Source organism: Larimichthys crocea, chromosome XV (genome assembly GCF_000972845.2).
Source record: "Larimichthys crocea isolate SSNF chromosome XV, L_crocea_2.0, whole genome shotgun sequence".
Classification (NCBI taxonomy): Eukaryota; Metazoa; Chordata; class Actinopteri; family Sciaenidae; genus Larimichthys; species Larimichthys crocea.
The window spans coordinates 6,141,871-6,160,750 of NC_040025.1; the positions used below are offsets into that span (position 1 = coordinate 6,141,871).

Below are 18,880 nucleotides of genomic sequence, written 5' to 3' on the forward strand. Positions count from 1 at the left end.
ATTCACCTCTTTGGCTATACGCCCCTCTGATTTGCAGAATGGAGGACTTTGGTGTTTACACACAACAGCTGGGAGAAAACTGAAGGCCATGCTGCAGGGAGAGATTTGATTGGCTCTGTGAAGGCTTGAAATACATTCAGTGTGCAGGTTCTGACAGGTTGCTGTGTTTTAGCCTTAACTGTTGTTGCCACACATGGATAGGAAAGCACTGGGGTCGAACCGGTCAACAATTGGTCAATTTGTTTTCTTGCAGTGTTAAACACAATTAGCTAAAATGGGTATTGATGGGGACTGATGGAGTGGAAAGGGATCTGGAGGTCTGAAGGACTGCATGTTATGCAATAGGGATGGGAATTGATAAGATTCTTCCGATTCTGATTCCATTAATGATTCTGTTTAACGATTCGATTCTTTATCAATTCTCTTATCGATTCTCATTTGGAAAAAAAAGGAGAACAAACAGTTTGATCAGCTTCAACTTTGTTTAGTTAGAAGTATCACAACCTTACAAAACCAACAGAGGCCCACAGCCTAGTAACGATGTGTAACTGTGGCAAACACACACGTTTAATGTTAACTGTTATAGCATGTTTTACAAAGAAGCACATGGCGCTAACATGGTAGGCAGTGTGTTACTTAACAGAGTTACCTTTCGTAGTAACCGCAGGCGCAGAGGTGGTCATAGCCTGGCTGCTGCTGCTGCTAGGTTGAGATTTATCTCCAGTCCGAAGCGCGTCAAAAACACGACATTCATTTAAAAATATTGCATGTTGTGTGCGCTAATGTTTCTGCATGTTCTTCGTGTTCCCTCCTGACACTGTTATCTCCACTTTGCAATGACTGCAAGTCGCCCTGTTGCCATCTGTTTTGGTAAAATGCAGCCAAACTTTTAAACGTCTGAACCGACTGGGAAACTTGCGTAAGTTACGTGGTGTAATTTGTCGTGCTTGCTGGAATCGAGCGTGCGTAACTTCTTGCGGAAGTTACGTGACGTAATTCGTGCTTTCTGGAATCGATAAGAGAATTGTTAGATAAACTGCCAAACTATTCCATGGAAGTGAAACACATGGATTCCCATCCCTATTATGCAATGTCTCTTTTGAACTGAGCTCTCAAATCATTTAATTCATGCTCACAGAACAATTCAAATAAATTTTATTTATATAGCACCAAATCATACCAAAAGTTATGTTATGACACTTTTCATACAGGTCTAGACTGTACTCTTTATAATATTATTAACAGAGACCAACAGTTCCATCATGAGCAAGCACTTGGTGACGGTGACGGTGGCGAGGAAAACCTCTCTCACCTCACAGAAACCTTGTGAGGAACCAAGCTCATTGGTGGATGGTCTAATAGTATATGTAGTGGATGTCGTGCAGGACCACAGCAGCAGCCACGATCCATGAGAACCTGCTGGACGAGAGAGCACAGAAACTCTGGGGACAACATGAAATTAGGAACATGCACTAATGAGACATGAATGTTAACAGATAGAGATGACATGAGCCAGTCCTAACTATAAGCTCTATCAAAAAGGAAAGTCCTCAGCCTACTCTTAAAAGTTTTGATGGTGTCTGCCTCCCCGAACCCAAAATCAGAGCTTGTTCCGCAGTGCAGAGCAGCTCTGAAATGACCTGATTTGTATACACCAGTGAGTCATTATTGATCTCACATGAATTCATTGTTCTGGGATTATTGAATTCATTCAACTACAAATGTTTTGATCTCAAAATTTGATCAACTTATTACTTCATTTGTGCACACAGTGAGTAATCTGTTTGCTCTTGACTTATCTTTCAAGATGGGGTTAGTGAGGAGCACAGGCCAGCAGATATGTGTTGGTACCTTTGTATTAATACATTATGTTGATAAATAATTACCTTATTCATGTCATTTGTAGTTCCTACATTCCTACAACAGTTGTGGTTTGTCAGGAAAACATAATCTAAATGAGCTAAATTCAGCTTTGTTTTCATTTCCGATGTGTGGAAACACAGACGGTGTTCATTTTTGTGTCATGAACAGACAGATTCTTCCTCCAGCAACAAATGTTTTAACAATCATGTCCAGTGTAGTCGAGGCAGAAAAAAACAAACATTTTTTCTTCCCCAGACAGTATCGCTTTAGTTAACCAGCCTCAAGCAATCTTGAGTTTGGAGTTGGATGTGTCACACACATGCCCCGGTGTTCAAAAGCATGTAAATTTGTGAAAAATTTATTTTTAAAAGGTATTTTTGGACATGCAAGAAATGTGTTGACTGACAGGGTCAGTTCTTTTGCTTACTGTATATCCTCAGAGGATCGACTGTACACTCCATGAAGTCTGGCCTGTCTGAGCTGGTGACCCATTTCCACAGAGCTGCCAGGGTCAGCTGCTGTGCAAAGAGAAGCAACATCCAGGTCCCGATGATTCATGAGGTTCTATGCTCTCAGCTTTTAGCACCAGGATGTGTGCTTTTCCAGGCTGATGTGCATTGCATCTTTGACCTAAAGGTCATAGCTCAGATATTTTCAAGTGGGTTTGTATGAAACATTTATCCATAGTCAGTGTAGTTATCTACTACAGTAGACGGCAGCACACTGATATTTTGGAGAAGCAGGCAGTGATCCCAGCACATAAACAGAGTGGATATGTTCAAAAAGTTTGCACAGAGAGGTGGAGTTATATTCTTCTTCTTTTGTGTCCTCGTCCCTCCGGCTCTACCTCCAAATTTGGGGGAAAGGAGCTCGTAGGCCATGTCTGGAAATTTAGTGGCTGAATCCACAGCGACCAGAGAGAGGAGGAGACTGAGAGAAGAAGGAGATTAGACAAAGAGATTTAATTCATTTAAAACACTAAGCTTGTGTTGGGCTCAGAACATGAGGCAGAAAGGACCCACATGTGGACAGTCGACAGATGATGGAGGAAGCAGGAAGATGATGACATCTTATGCTCCCAATTTTGTCTGGTAGGCAAACTGAAGGAGGCCCAATGGGCATAGGTGTGACAAGGATCAGCCTCTTCATGGAAGTCATCAGGTGGGAGGTCAACGCCACCAGTCTGTACTTGTTGAAGGTTCTAGGGAGTGCCTTCTACGGAAGGCAGGACGTATTGCACAGCACAAAGCACCCTCTCTGGCTTGAGTCCGGCCCACGCTTTGAGATAGATGTCCAGGTTACACACACATTCTTTAACAGTGATGTGACCAGGATTGCAAGGACAGAGATGCAGTTTAACAAAAATACAAAGAACATGGTGAAAACTTTTCACCAGATCATGAGACTAACAAACTGCACACATACCAGAAACTATGAATAATAATTCATGAAAGAGCATTAAAAGAAGAATAGAACAACTATTGCTGGCCCGCATGCCATCTGACCCAGGTAAGGTTCTTAGGTTGGTGTATTTTGGGCTTCCATAAGTCATGTCAAGACAACTCCCATAGTTAAACACTGAATGAAGTTGAGAAAGAACCATGATTCATAATCTCGTAAAAGTACTTAACAGCTGTGATCATAAAATGACAAGTTAAGTTATTTATTACAGTTTCCTTCTTTTCCTTTACTTGACTGCTCCTGTGCTGTGTGCCAGAATTCAGAAAGTCAACTATTGACTGGTCTCTTTCCCATATATATTTCCAAATTTTTTGGATAATTTTGATGGTACAAACAGCCATGAACCATTAGCTATGAACCATCTGGTAGCTGATATAATACTTTATGCATACAGGATATGTCAAATCAAATCAAATCAAATCAATTTTATTTGTATAGCCCAAAGTCACAAAGTACATCTGCTTCACAATCTGTACAGGGAGTGACACCCTCTGTCCTTAGACCCTCGGTTCGAGCCAGGAAAAACTTGCCCACAAAAAACCCTTTAACAGGGAAAAAAGGTGGAAGAAACCTCAGGAAGAGCCACAGAGGAGGGATCCCTCTCCCAGGACGGACAGACGTGCAATAGATGTCACGTGTACAGAACAAATCAACACAAACATACTGTACAATTGCAATGACTGATGAAATAACAATGAATCACAATGAATGATAAAATGACCACAGTAGCAGATATGGTAGCAATAATGACGTCGTGCAGGATCACAGCAGCAGCCACGATCCACGAGAACCTGCTGGACGACAGAGCACAGAAACTCCGGGGAAGTTTGGTTAGTAACATGCATTAATGAGACATGTATGTCCACAGATGGTGAGAGGGAGAGAGAGGTAGATGGAGAGGGAGAGAGGGGGAGAGAGGGAGAGAGAGAGGGAGAGAGAGAGAAGGGAAGGAGAGTCCCCCGGCAGTCTAATCCTATGGCAGCATAACTAAGGAATGACCTGAGCCTAACAGCATAACTAAGGGATGACCTGAGCCAGCCCTGAGCTGATGACCTGAGCCAGCCCTAACTATAAGCTGTCAAAGTCCTAAACCTGTGCAAATCCACAGAGAAATATGAAGCCACCACTAAACACTTCCAGACAGATGGAGGGAATGAATGTGTGTGAATAACAGACAGAGAGGAATCTGCAGGTGTTTCTGTGTTTACCTAAAGCCCAAATCGTCCAATTTACTCACAGCTGCAGAATCAAACACAATCAGAAACCATCTGCTCAGTCTCAGGGTGGATGGAGGGCTGTCAATCAGAGTCTGCGTATGTGTGAGCATGTCTGTGTATTGATAGACTAATCCTGACTTAACGAGTTAGAGAACACTGCAATAATTAAACGTGAGTATTCACTGATTAACATTCATGAAAGGTAATGTGTAGAATGAATGGAGGAAACTCTGGGGTTTACACAGCAAGGCTACACACAAGGCTGCACGTGCAGCAAGAATAACTGAAATATGCAAGTATTTTAAAAAACAAAAACAAAACAAATATATATATATCGCTAAAACAATATCATGGGCAATCAGAAATAATCAATATTAAATAACAGAAATGAACTTGCATTAGATTTACCTCGAGGCAGCTCCTGAAAACAGGGAAGATGAAAAACAATAAATAATTCAGTCTCAATTTTAAGTTTAAGTTGCCTTGACTCATGTAAAGTGACTGTAATACTTCATATACACAAACCACAAAATCAAGTTCTTTATAAATAAAAGATGAACGACAACTAATAGCTACAAATACATAGAAACATTCAGATGAATGGATAAATGCAACCATAAATCAATGCAATGATTACTGTGATAAAGGAAGACCAACATATACCAGATAACGTGGTTAATGTTGGTGGAAGCACAGGACTATGACATATGAAACTGTTTAAGATACTGCTTGTTCTTAAGCCATAAACACAGAACAGAAAACAATTCAATACAAATTTTACCCTTTCCTGATGTCATCCAACTGGCTATCATCCAATGATGATTTAACTTCCGTTGTTCATAGGTCATCTGGAACTACTCCAAGTCCCACAAACAATGGCTGACACAGTAAAGAGGATTTTTTTGGCCTGCATATCCATTATCTGGACATTAGCTATGCAGTGGAAGCCCTGAAACATTGACTGTTAGCACGAGAGGCTAAATTAACATATGACAGCTGACAGGTTATGTTCTTGGGTCAATTCAGACCTCCAGAGGAGACTTTGGAGAAGAGTCTGGTGGGCTGTAGCATTTTTTCCTGGAGCTGTTTGGAAGAAAAGTTCAGGGTGAATGTCTCTCACATCAGATATTTTTTCACCTACTGCAGAGGACTGGTCCTGGATTTGCAGTTGGTATGTTGGAATAGCACCACTGGGCAGCGAGGTGATTTGTTCAGTTTATTACATCTATTTTTACTTTCTCACAGAGGACATTGTCAAGTTATTATGTTCCCTAGTTCTGTTCACTTAACTGTACAATGCCTTCTTGCTCTTTGTGACAGCAAACAGCAGTAAGTTTCTGTCTCTCATGCCCTGGGTTTTACCTCTCCACAGAGAGGCTCCCATCTCTTCTCGGTGGAGGGGCAGCGTGCAGTCAAGGCTGGACAATCTATCTATCTAAATCTGTATATGTTTATTTACTGGTAGCCTAATATTCTCTTAGGCAACATAAAGCACAGCAGAGAAACCTCTGATTCAGCCTGTGTGAAGCTCATCTCCTATTTAAAGCTTCAGTGCTATTTTCATTTTCATCACAATCACATTTGACTTTTTTATAATATTTCCCTCCTTAGGCTTAAATTACTATACAAAATTGGGAGTATATTTTTACTACTAATTATCATTAGTATATTATTTTCATTAAGTTTGAACTGTAATAGGTGAAGCATGTATTTTCATGTTACTCTACAGTGCCTACAAACAGAGGGGGGCAGTGCAGCTCCCTCCTTTTCAAGCCCACTTTGTCAGCTAGACAATCTGCTCTATTCACAAACACTCGCCATCATTTTCCACAAAAGACAGATGGAGCTTTAATTAAGTCATTGTCTTGGCATCAGATTCCACGTGATGGAAAGCTGATTTGTTGAGGGATGTCCTTCCATTCATCTCTCGGTGTTTCATCACTTTAGTCAAAGTGAAGTGGTCCGGGGTTAATGAGCTCATTTCCTCACTGCTTGACCTGTACTGTGAGGGCTTCTGGAAACTGTTCCATTTCTAGTCCTGCTTGATTTGCTTATAATGGAATATGGAATTGTCTTTCACGCTCTGCAAATCTAGATTGATAAAGATGAAAGGAAGAGAATAAAGTTATTCATTTTATTTTCTCTTACTGTACCATACAATGACTTCAATGAAAGATCCATGAAAAATACACTCATGAGCTAGAAACTAAATTACATGTAAATGTGAATGGTCTTTATTTGATAGTTCAGGACAGATTGCCAACCTGTCAAGGTTCTGCACTACCTGTCATCCAGTGCATGGTGGGATGTAGCTTCCTGGTTCCTGCTGCTCAGCCCAGAATAAGGCTGAGTGCAGGAAACATCGGTCTGGTTGAACTTTTCACAACTTAGGGCCTCCCTAAAGCAACAGAAACTTGAATCAACCATTCAGATTGTTCAAACAGGAGCACATAGAGTAATATGTTGTTAGGCAACATTCCATAATATTATTTACTAGTCCAACAGCAAGAAGCCCAGCTCGGCGTCTGTCTCTTATTTCATGAAGCTCTAACCAGCGGCTAAAAGTCAGTCCCAGATTTCTTTTTGCTGGCATCCTATGACTTAGTCACTCTCTGCTTTTGTCTTCTTAGCTTCTTCAGTCCATGTCCTCATCGCCTCTGCCATTATGTCTACAAAGGCTGCCTGGTTACATTGCCTGCTAGTTCTGGGCTTAGCCTGAAAACCTCCTCTTCTTCCAATCCCGATGGTCTGAAATACCTGTACAAACACTAACACCCCACCAGTGCTCTGATTTTACCAGTGCAGTCTGAACAAACGGAGCTAACAGCAGCTATCGTTCACAGCAGTCTACTTTAGACATTATGAAACTGTAAATCACAGAGAGATGAAGCTGGAGGATCAGAGCGAAAACATTTTCTCCATAAAGTCAGTCAGTCAATCAGTCAGTTTACCATCAAAATGATTTGAAACCTTTTTTTCCACGGTAGAACATTTACATAATGTTACTCTAATGCTTCTTAAAAATGAACACCCAGATGTCTCTATAGTATCATAACATTGATCTGCTCCGACTCTTTCCACCACATGAATTGAGATGTGTTTGAGCGTCTTTACAGTTGTAGTTTGTGGTAATGTATGCCCCTTCTGCATACATGGATTAGTAGTCAGCTTGCATGGCTACATCAAAATATTATCTTGTATCCTTGTGTGTGTGTGTGTGTGTGTGTGTGTGCGTACTGTACATACACTTAAATACACCCTCATCCCCAAAGGATGGCTCTCCTTACATTGACTCTCATTATCTATCCAAAGCAATTAGCACCAATAGCACCTCTGGCTTGCTCGTTGCCATTTACCAACTGCCACACGCTAGGCTAATGAATAATATAGCACGCTATAATGATAAAATATCCTAATGTGCATAACATGGAGCTGGTGGAGCTGATATAGAGGCAATAGAGAGGGATAATGAAGATGGCATCATGCAATATTGAAGAGCATGTTGATTGTGGTGTAGCCTACATACAACATCAAAGCTCAAGAGAATTTTTTCTTTTTACCAGAGGAGCATGTTACTTTGGGTGTATATGTACTGTGAGTGAGTGTGCTTATTAAGTATTGGTGCTGAGGTATTAAATATGGTTCCATAATGTAATTTCATCAGTGTTGTAAATTTGTATCAAATGTTATTTTTATAGTTAAAGAAGCAGTCTGCAGGACTTAGAGACATGTAGTTGCTGATTGCAACCCCCTTGTTTTACTCTCTCTTTAGCAGGAAGATAAAACCGGCTGCAAAACCAGTGTTTAGTTTGTCCCTTATTGTCTGTAGATATAAAAGGTGAATTCTTGGTAAAAACAACATAATGATTCTTATTTTCAGATGATTACACACTAAAAATGTTGTTATGAATATTATGTTCCATTTCTGCCATATTCTATAAATAGATATTTTCTTGTCTAGTTCAGAAAAAAACACATATTCTTCTCAGAGTGCAAAACTATTCAGTCCAACATGAGACACTTCTTTTCGATTGTTTATCAGTCCTTTGAGTCTCAAAGCCCTGAAGCCATTTAGCTGATTAAATATTCCCTCATATTATAGTTGGATGACACTGACGCTTTAATATGCTGAGTTTGATAAAAAACCCATGTCAGCCTCAGGTATTAGCCATAACCCATAATTATATCTGTCTCCTGCTGTTTTTTTGCAATGAAAGAAACTTAAGCATCTCTTTTTTTGCCATCAGTCACATGTGATTAATCATTTCTGAGTGGATATGCATCCACTAAAGCTGCGTGTTCAGTAGACCGGATCACTATCACCGGCATGTCTTCATATTTGCCTTTAAAATCCTTCAGTTGTGAAGCCCTGGTGTCAGCTCATCTCTCTACTCTACATCCTCTGCTGCTCTTTTGGTATTCCTACCAGTCGTGCCTCCTCAGGCCGTGATTGTCATGTTATTAAAAATTCCAGACCCAAAAACCTCAACTCACTTAACCAAGCTCATTACAATCTGTAAATTGAAAGAGGGATTTAAGTGGGACTCAACACACACACACACACACACACACACACACACATAAATCTTAAGCTTTTTTCTTAACCAGCAGCATTCTGGGAACATGTCCACATCACATTACTGAACTCTAAAGGTCTCCACCTGTATTTATCTGAGAACACCTGCTGCCCATTCTTTGTGTCCAGCTGAAATCCAATAGTCACTCTCCTTCTGGCTCTGTTTTGATCTGTCTGCCGCTGACCAGGTAGTGTACCCTCCTGCGACCCTGCATCCTCATATGGAGACATTAGAGTCTGGCCTTCCTGCACCATAATACTTGCTTAGACCTATTGTCCTCATTCAGGGACAATTACTGTGCTGTCTAGTGGAGAAGTTTTTCTTTGTTAAAACTACAAATTGTTCAAAGACAGTTTTTATGAGAAGTTAAAAATGCACACCAAACAAAAGCTCTGTCTGGAGGGTACAGTGAGTTTTTAAAGCTTTTTCAATGAGAACAGCTGCTTGGTGCTGCTGGAATTCATGTAGACGGAGCTGTGAGACTGACTCAAAGCAGTAAAGTTGTGGGTTATAATGAAAAAAAACAAAACAAAACACGGAGCTCAAAGAGGCTAAAAAGCTCTGTAGAGATGAACTTACCTTTCACAAATTTGATTCATTGTTACTATGAAATATCAATAGAGCAGATGTTCTAAAAATTGCATTTAAATCATACATGTATGTATGTGTGAGAACATGAGCACATCTTTAGTCGGCACTCTCAAGTGTAATGATCAACACAACAGCACTTTTCACTGAGATTACTTGAAGAAGTGAGAACTCTGTCAAACCTTTTCATAGAACACCATGGTCAGAAATCTATCTAGCTTCCTGAAAGCTGTTTTCAAAATAACCTTGACAGGTGTATTTGTTTGACAATAACTTACTTATTTGCTTAGAATCTGAATTCAGCTCATTTAGTTGAAGTCAGCCTTGCTGTCTGAACTCACAAAAAATGTTCAAATGTTCACACAATTTTCTTTTTCTTTACTCTTAATGTAAAGAAATGAAAATCTATTCAGAGGTAGATTAATGATGCATTTGTAAATGATGACGCATTGCTTTCCTTTGCATGTATTGGTATCAAATTTGGTGATTCTGGCCCTGATATTACGTCATCAGATCAAGGACCACATTTTTTGGTACTATCCAACCCAAGTCCTACATTTCGTAGACTATTTGTCTTGTATTTCCGTTCAAATCCGTGAAACAATGAGAATGACAAACCCAAAGAAAAGTAAGAGGACACACAGCCACAAGAGTGGTTGTAAGAAAGGCAGTCAGGGAGAGGTGGAGAGAAACATGTCTGCAGTGTTCTGCGTCAGGCCGGAGGGGATATACGGCATCCATAACTGCAGCAGAGAAAAGAGGTTTGTCCTCAGCTGCACCACATGAATGGGACTGTGAGCCTTGGATAGGTTCCTATCCCTCCGAGTGTATCTGTGCATGAATATGTACACACTGTGCACAAGGCAACAGAGCACATTACATTTGGTTTTCAGCATGATATTATTTGAATGAGTGTGTGCTCTAGAAATGGAGAAGCAAGGCTCGAACAGGGCAGATTCTCACCGTGCCATTTTATCCAAGAATTTCATTTTGAGTTTTCAGCACATTAAACAAATCAGGCCTCTTCTGAGAGGACGAGCACACTCCACCAGTTTCATCACAGTGATGTAAATAATGTTCCATTGGATAATTTCTCAAAAAACTAAATCAGGCTCAGTTCTTACAGAGCTGCCAAAGGCAGGCGACAGAGACACACGCACAAGTTGGAAGAAATGAATTCAAACCACCTGTTTTCTCTGCTAAAGATGAACTTTTGGTACAAAATACAGTTGCTGAGCAGGAGGAGCCACTAACTCTATTTTTCCTACCAGTAAATTCCAATGAACCGAACGTAGCTGTTGGAATCATCTGACGTTGAGCAGTAATCTGAAACTGATATAAAACGACAAATGTTTCGTCAGGTTTCTACAAAGTCTAGTTTCTCCTTGCCATTAGCAGGCCGCATTAGTGAGATCTCTCACTGAAAGAGAAGAAGCCTGGCTGCTCAAACAAGCCATATGTAATGGTACCAACCTGTCAATCAAAGTCTTTAATTTGAAAGTTCAGTGGTCATCAATAAGAAATTAGCTATAGAGACCAAAACTGTTTTTTGTACCAGGCTGTAAACATGTTTGTTTCTGCTGTCAAGTTGGAACTTTTTGGTACTTTCTACTCCTAAGAAAAAAATGTACCAAAAATAGTGTTTAAAGGAGAGAAAATACTGGAGTTATATTTATCACATAGATACAAATACAACTTCAAATGAACGCTCATGTTGCTGTGTAAATCTTTGGCTTATTCCAGTATGCTGAAGTGGAAAAACAAACCAAAAATATTAAAGCAACTTTAAATTTTATGTCACAGACTTACATCTTTGACATCATAAAGGACGATATTTTTCTTTTTTAGATGCATTTTGTGTCAGTGATTTAAACATAGCAATTCCATCTCGAAAGTGGTCCAAGTGCCTGCCAAATAACATGACGTACATTTTACTCCCAACAGTAGGAATCAGCAATAGCATCTTTTACCAGCAATGCAGTCTTCACTCCAACGCAATTTTAAAATGATTAATTATATGTTAGCATAGAACTGCTTAAATGTAAGGAGAGTACAAAATCTATTGATATATTCAGTCTTGTATTTCAGAGAAGCAACAGCTTGGTGAAAATAATGATCTCATCTCTAGGACAAAAACAAGTGAATCAAATCTGAGAAAAAGATGTGACTAGATTATTGAGTTATTGAGTTTTATTCATCTTCACTCATGTTGAGTGAAGATGAATAAAACTCAATAATAATTAAGAAAATTGGAGTGAAACTTTGTGGCACCTGATGAGTGGAGCTAAAAATGAGTTTGAAGCCTCAAAAGGAATGTGCGTCTGGGCTCGTGCCAGAAAAAAACCTCTGAACCACTCGAATGAATAAATCAATGCCTTAATGCTCTTCTCCTCCCTCCTCTCAGGTTACATCTGGCTGCTCAATCAGAGCTGGAGCTAACTAAGAACCAATTTATGCCCCCTCCTGGACCACTGAACTGTTTCAAAGCTAATTTAGGCGATACATGAAGGGTAGCTCGAAGACAGACAGCAAAACAATTACTTGATCACATCAAAAAACACAAAAGAGAACCACCCGCCATGATCCTATGTAAATTTCTCCAGCTTGTTGTTTGGAGAGTCAATATTTCTCTGTGAAAGAAGATGAGTGAGAACACAGTGCAACAAAACGCTCTCATAGGAGAAGCTGCCCTACATACAGAAATACCTCCGTGATCAAAAGTGCTCTCCGCAAGTCGCACAACAGGGACGTTGAAGGGAAAGGTTGCATCCGCTTTGAGCCGGCCTTGTTCCTGTTGTGCTGAAGATGATTGTAATCACTTTGTAGGGACTACCAAGCATACATAAAGGTATATTTACATCTGGTCAGTAAATGTAAGTTTCCGCTCCTTAACTCCCAATGGCACAGTACCAACATCGCAGCATCTGCTGATATCCATCCATCTATCCCTTCCTACAGCTTACATCCACCCTTATCATTGTCTTTTGGTTTGCACTGTTGACACTTCCAACACCACACATCGCCACATCCATGCACCGCTCCTGTTTCTAATCTACAATGACTTTAGTTTTAATTCTTTACTCAAGTTTTGTTCGCTCCCTCATTGTCACTGTTCCGTAAGCTCAAAGTTCCTCACTCGTATCAGTTCAGGTAATGTCGCACACTGGTCGTGACTCTTTACCACTCAATAACCATCTAGGACAACAACTACCTGGTGCCAGATTTTCATCTCCACACATTCATTCCCTCTCTGTTAGCTGCTAACATTCATCACAGCTCTACAGCTCACTTGTGTGTGTTGTTTGCAACATTAATCCAGTGGTCATCTATCATTCAGTCTGCTCTGGTGCTCCTGAAGGTTAAGTGTTATTGGCTGAAAGCAATAGCGGCTCATTGGCTTTGCAACAACCTATAAGGTGTAAAGACTGGCTTCATTAGCCTCTACCCGGGGTTTCAACTGTTCAAGTGGAGAGCTACTTATCACCAGACCACAAACAAACAAACACACACACAAGCCAGTGATTTAGAATTGTGGTCAAGACCTCATGCTATAATGCATCACGATCTATCCATCCACATTAAGATCTCGCCAAGCAGAATTGCATGGGTAAGTCCTTTAAAGGACTGGCAGAGTGGTTGGTTCTTAACTGTTCATCATCGATGGCCAAGAGTCAGTTCAGAGATGGCCAAGAAACTCTACAAACAAATTATTAAGCAAATTGCCATAACTTTAACCGGGCAGATGGAGATTAATTAGTGGGATGAGCTGCTGTTGTGTTTGGCTGGAGCTGAAGGACTCGCTACTCCTTCCTTCGTCGTCATTTTGAAAGGTGTTCATGAGAGGTGTTGGGGTAAAGACAGGGCTCTTCACTCATGTGGCATCCAACATCATCTGACTCTTTCTTGGACAAGAGATTGATTGTTTGTTTATTGGGTGGATTGCTATGAAATATCAGATAAGGCCCACAGATGATGATTCCCAGTGGCGTTGGTGATCTCCATGAGATTGACAATTGAAAACACAACCACACAGATACAGAAATCGTTCTGAAAAACCAAATAAACTCCCCCTATAATTGAGCTTATTTCCCAACATCTCAGATCCGACTTCAGTATCTTCGTGAGTCACAAACCATGGCAACAACAAGTGTGTCGCAGCCGTGTTCATCCATTTTTAATGTGCCCTGGAAACAGTTTCTGCTGCTGTTTGTGCTACTTGCATGTGTTTTCTTAAGTTGTGTTAAGCTCTTAGGTCTACCGTAATGAATGATAGCATGCAATGGAAGCAAATATGAAGGCAACATCTTTGTGTATTACACCCTCTTCAGCCTTTATCAACATCACCATCGCTACGTCACATCAAGAGATGACAACCAGCTGAACGGAGACGTGGAATCCCTCATGACGCCCGGGAGTGTGATCCATGCGCTAATCACGACAAGCTAATTGCACCGTGTGGAGACATCATCATCACCGTGCTCAGAGAAACCTGGATATTTTGAGTCATCCAACAGAAATGTACCATCTGGAACATAACTGTTGTGATGTGCATGAACATGTCAGCCATGATGTGCATCAGCAACCTAAGCTGAAATTTCTATCCTAAGCTGAAATTTGATGACTTTCCCTGCCTTGCATTTGCACACCCTGACTGCTGTACCATGACTGAACCTCTCTGGTGTCTGTATGGTTAATCTAATGCACAAAACTGGCATTAAATGATGTGATGCTACACTCTGTGGCTAATATGTTGCTCCCCACAGTGCTGATATGGCTCTAAGAAGACCATTATGATCAGTTTGTTTTATACTGCGTGCTCTAATGAACATTACAGCCTCTAATGGGTGCTAGCAGGCCTTTCTACCATTAGTCCACTCTTAGCTAAATTAGTCCCATCTCTTCTCTGTTTCTGCCATCTGTCTCAGTTTGCTCAGTTCTTCTGTTCACTCCATCTGTGTCCGACTTTCACACACACACACACACTCAGGTGTAAAAGTATGTCCTAACCACTGGGGCACAATGTTAGAGATGATAGCTGCAAATAAGTGTGAAACTACGTGCCGTCGCCATAATTGCTCAATAATTGTTCCAGCATCCCGTGGGAAGAGAACACGGTGGCGTCCTCAGTCCGTGTTTTCATGTCCTTCCATCTGTCTCTAATAGAAAAGCAGTTTGGGAGCGTCTCGCTTCCTTCGTGTGATCTATTTGGAGTGGCGGATTGAACGCTCCGCCAATCAGTGAATCATGGGGAGTGTTCATGATGACATGATTCAGCTCTGCAAACAGAGCCTGGTTCTGCTTCTTGGTTTATTTTTCACCGCAAATGTTTAGAGCGATCTACTAAAATCTCATTTGACAAAATTCTGTGTAGCAGCAACATTTTTCTCGATTACATAGGATTCAACGTAAAGACCAATGGCAGCCTGTAGCCACGGATGCATTGGTCCAAAATGAGTGAAACTGAGAGGAGAAGGCAAGCCTTCCTGCCTGTGGTCGTCTTTGTATGTATGAGATATTGTAGTTGATTACAACTTTGGGTTTTATTTTTGCAGCTTTGGCCATTCTCAGTAATAAAAACACTGAACTCAATAAATTGAAAGCCGAGAAACATGTTGGCAACAGTAATAAGCGGTTCAATAGGCCGTGAAGCAGCACAACAATAAAGTGATCAGCCAGACTGGTGAAAACAACAAGTCCTCTTCAGATACAGGAGATCAGCAGTGTTCTCCACATCAGATCCACATGCTCATCTCCAGTTTGACCTTTGTGTCAAGTGCTTCAGATAATCTGGATACATTTGGTTTGTTAACATGCTGTGTGACTGATTGAATGAAATAAACCTTTATTGTTCATTTACAGGTGATGCTTTTTTTTCTACAAAAGTTTGTGTACAATACAAACAACAGAAAACGGCCGTAATAAGTGAGTTATTATGTTAGAACGTAAAGATGCACACTGATGTAAAACTAACATGAATTACAGATAATTATTGTAACTCATGTTTTAAATGAGAAAGAACTCATTTGTCATTATGGACATAATACATAAAATAACCACTTTACAGATAAAGCCTATTTAAAACAAAATCACTTAAATCATTTTTTTTCTTTTTACAGTGTAGAGCCAGTGTTTAGTTTGTCCATTTTGGGCTACTGTAGAAAGCTGGTAGTTCATCATGATGGTTATGAATATTATTTTCCATTTCTGTCACATTCTGTAAATAGAGCCCTCTGAATGTGACACACTGGACCTTTAGGTACCTGACTAGCATTGATGAGCTTAAAGAAAAGAAAATTGACCTATTTTTAGTCTGAAAAGTGCAATCGTAGGGGACAAACTAAAAAGACACACCAGACACATTTTTTTTTTTATCACTGAATGCACTTTGGAAATCACCTCATTGACTTTGAGACACAGTCCAGGTTTAGCGGTGCTGATTTAAGTCTTGGCTCACTAACAGGAAAACTTCTGAGTGTGATATCTGTGGCTCAGATAAATGTCAAACGTTTTGTCCCACCGGTGCACCTGACAGACAGGAATAATAATAATAATAATAATAATAATATATAATAATAATCTGTATGTCTTTACTTTTTAACACATTAAGAAGATAGTCACACACAGCTGGTGTGCATGGCAACCAACTGCCAGAGAGAGAGACAGAGACAGAGCATTAACGTTATCGTTATATCGTTCATTTCAGTACAACTGCTGCATCCCCTTTACCCTTCCACAAACATAAAACATTCTTCAGCACACACACACACATGCACACACACACAAATAATATCTTAATATCATGTTCTTATTCGTATTACTGTAACTGTATGCTGTCCAGATATGTGTCCTTTCATTGAAAGGAAAGTTTTATGCTAATAAAGTCCTTTGAACTGAGAGAGACGGAGAGAGAGAGAGAGAGAGACAAAGAGCAGAGGCAGAGTGAGGGGATGTGAGGAAGACTCATTACAGAGAGACAGAGATGGAAAATATGAGGAAGGGCAGAAAAAGAGGAAAATTAGGTTAGCACCATCACGGCAGAGAGACATCCACACAGACAGGAGACGGACAGGAGAGAGAGAGAGAGAGAGAGAGAGAGGGGGGGGAGGTAGGGAGAGCTTCGGCAGCACAGTACTCCCTTCAGCTCACTGGCTGTTTGGTGTCAGTTGCTTTAGCGAGTCAGCGGCAAGCAGCATGGATCTGGAGCCACAGAAATTCAGTACGTAAAGCTGTTACTCTTTTACTTCTGCTGCCTTTTGTCCGCTGCTGTTTCTTATATTTCTAATTCATCACCAACTATCAAATATCGTCTTCATTTTATTCTGCCTACAGTAGGATGCTTTTATTGTGGCTGCGGTTTTTTATTGGTTTGCTGAGATTGTGCGTTTTTATCAAAAGTTGGATTATAGCTCCTCTGATATGATATGATGGATATGATGTGGGGTTACTGTGGATCTGCTGGAATTTAACCTGAGCTCATCCTGATGAATGTATGTTCTTATTCATTCATTAATGTCCACGTTAATGATAATATCTGAGAGTGTCTGAAGGTTTAATCCCTAAAAATTATATTAACTTCACAAAACACTTGACATTGAAAATGTTGAAATTGTAGGTTTTGACAATTTTCAATTAAACAAATGACACTAATATCAGTGTTACCTGTTGTAAAAAAAAGAAAAGAAAGAAATAACCTGTTGAATCAGTGTTGTTCCTCCTCGTTAGCTCTTATCTGTCACCCTGCAGGCTTCATTTCTGTCATTAGCTCTTTCCTACATTGTTTATTACAACATGAAGTCGAGGAGGAGGCTTTCAATCTGCTTATCAGCTCGGACATGTGAGTTTTTTTTTTTTTGAAGGTTGCAATGAATGCTGCAGCTGTTTGTTCTCAATGAATGACAAATTTGTATCTAAATCAGAGATGGAGACCAGTCACATTTAGAAAAGTCAACTAAATATTTTTGACAACATGGTAGAAGAAAAAAAAATTTATTAAAAAAAAAAAAAAAAGATGCACACCTGTGCTCTCACATGCAAAAACAGGAGGAATGCAGTCATCATTTCACATAAGTAAATATAAATAATAAATATTAGACGCAAGAGCGCATTACACATTCAACATGCAGTACAGACAATACTCCATGTGCAGCATCTTTTTTTTTTACATTTACAAAGTGTACAGGGAGAAAGACATGATTTCTGTGGGGTCTCTTCTAATTGTCTTCTAATTGTTTTAGCATGAGCTTCTTATTTGAGCTGCGTGTGGTTTTACAGACACACACACAGATTCTGACCATGTGTCCAACATCACTGTTTTTCTTAATGGAGACTTTGGATAAATGCCATGAATCCTCTTCAGCACGATCAGGTCAAACGTGTAAATTATTTTAGACTTCGCTTTACAACCAATCTGTGCTCAGTGCTGATTGCAGTTCATGCTAACATGCTGATGATAAATAAGAATCGTTGTACTGAATGCTGCATTCACGCAAGGTAGAAGGAAAAGAAAATCTCATCAATATAAACATAGCCTAAATTATTTTGTGGTATTGTCTTTTAGTGTCCTTTGTACTCACCTCCCTGATATCACTCATGCTCTGTAGATGGCTACCATTGATGATCTGGCCAGTTTTATTACTCCTCTGAAAAGTTTTATTAAGAGACCCAACAGCTGTTTGTGAGCATTCTTCATCAGGTTGGAGATGTGTGATGACCATGACAGGTTCTCTGTGATTCTGATTCCCACAAACTGAAAACTGTTCACTCCTCCACCTCACCTCTACTGATGTAGACAAGGAGCTGCCTCAGCCTCCTTTTTTCTAAAATTTCCTAAAATTGATGATCAGTTCATTAGTTCTCTTAAGCAGTATGTTGACCCTGTGCACCAGTGTGCAAGATTGTTGATTTCCTCCCAAACCCGGTACGAAGTTTCATTGCTGTTTGAAATGGTGTCGAGTTCTTTCCATGTTGTTGGTGTAGAGTGTGAACAGGAGGGGGCTGAGCACGCAGCCCTGGGGGGCTCCGATGTTCAGCAGTTAGAGTGGAGAAGGTGTGACGATCAATCCGAACTATCTGGTTACGATAGTCAAGTCCTGAGTGCTAAGAGTGCCAGTTCCAGAATCCATCCGACTCTTGATTTATTTGATCTTGAAGCTTTTTTTTTTGTTTTTTGTTTTT

At 40.2% G+C, this 18,880-nt stretch overlaps 1 protein-coding gene across 2 annotated transcripts in view; it reads left to right on the forward strand.

The window, feature by feature from the left end:
- The window catches only part of plch2a (phospholipase C, eta 2a), a 176,615-nt gene that overhangs the window by 19,230 nt on the left and 138,505 nt on the right, over positions 1-18,880 (forward strand). Inside the window, exon 1 of one of the 2 annotated variants that reach the window (XM_019265047.2) lies at positions 16,618-16,922. The exons of the other annotated variant lie outside the window; for it this stretch is intronic. Coding sequence (XP_019120592.2) covers positions 16,898-16,922 — 25 coding nt within the window. The 5' untranslated portion in view covers positions 16,618-16,897. Of the gene's footprint in view, positions 1-16,617; positions 16,923-18,880 lie in introns of those variants that run through there. 2 annotated transcript variants of the gene reach the window in all.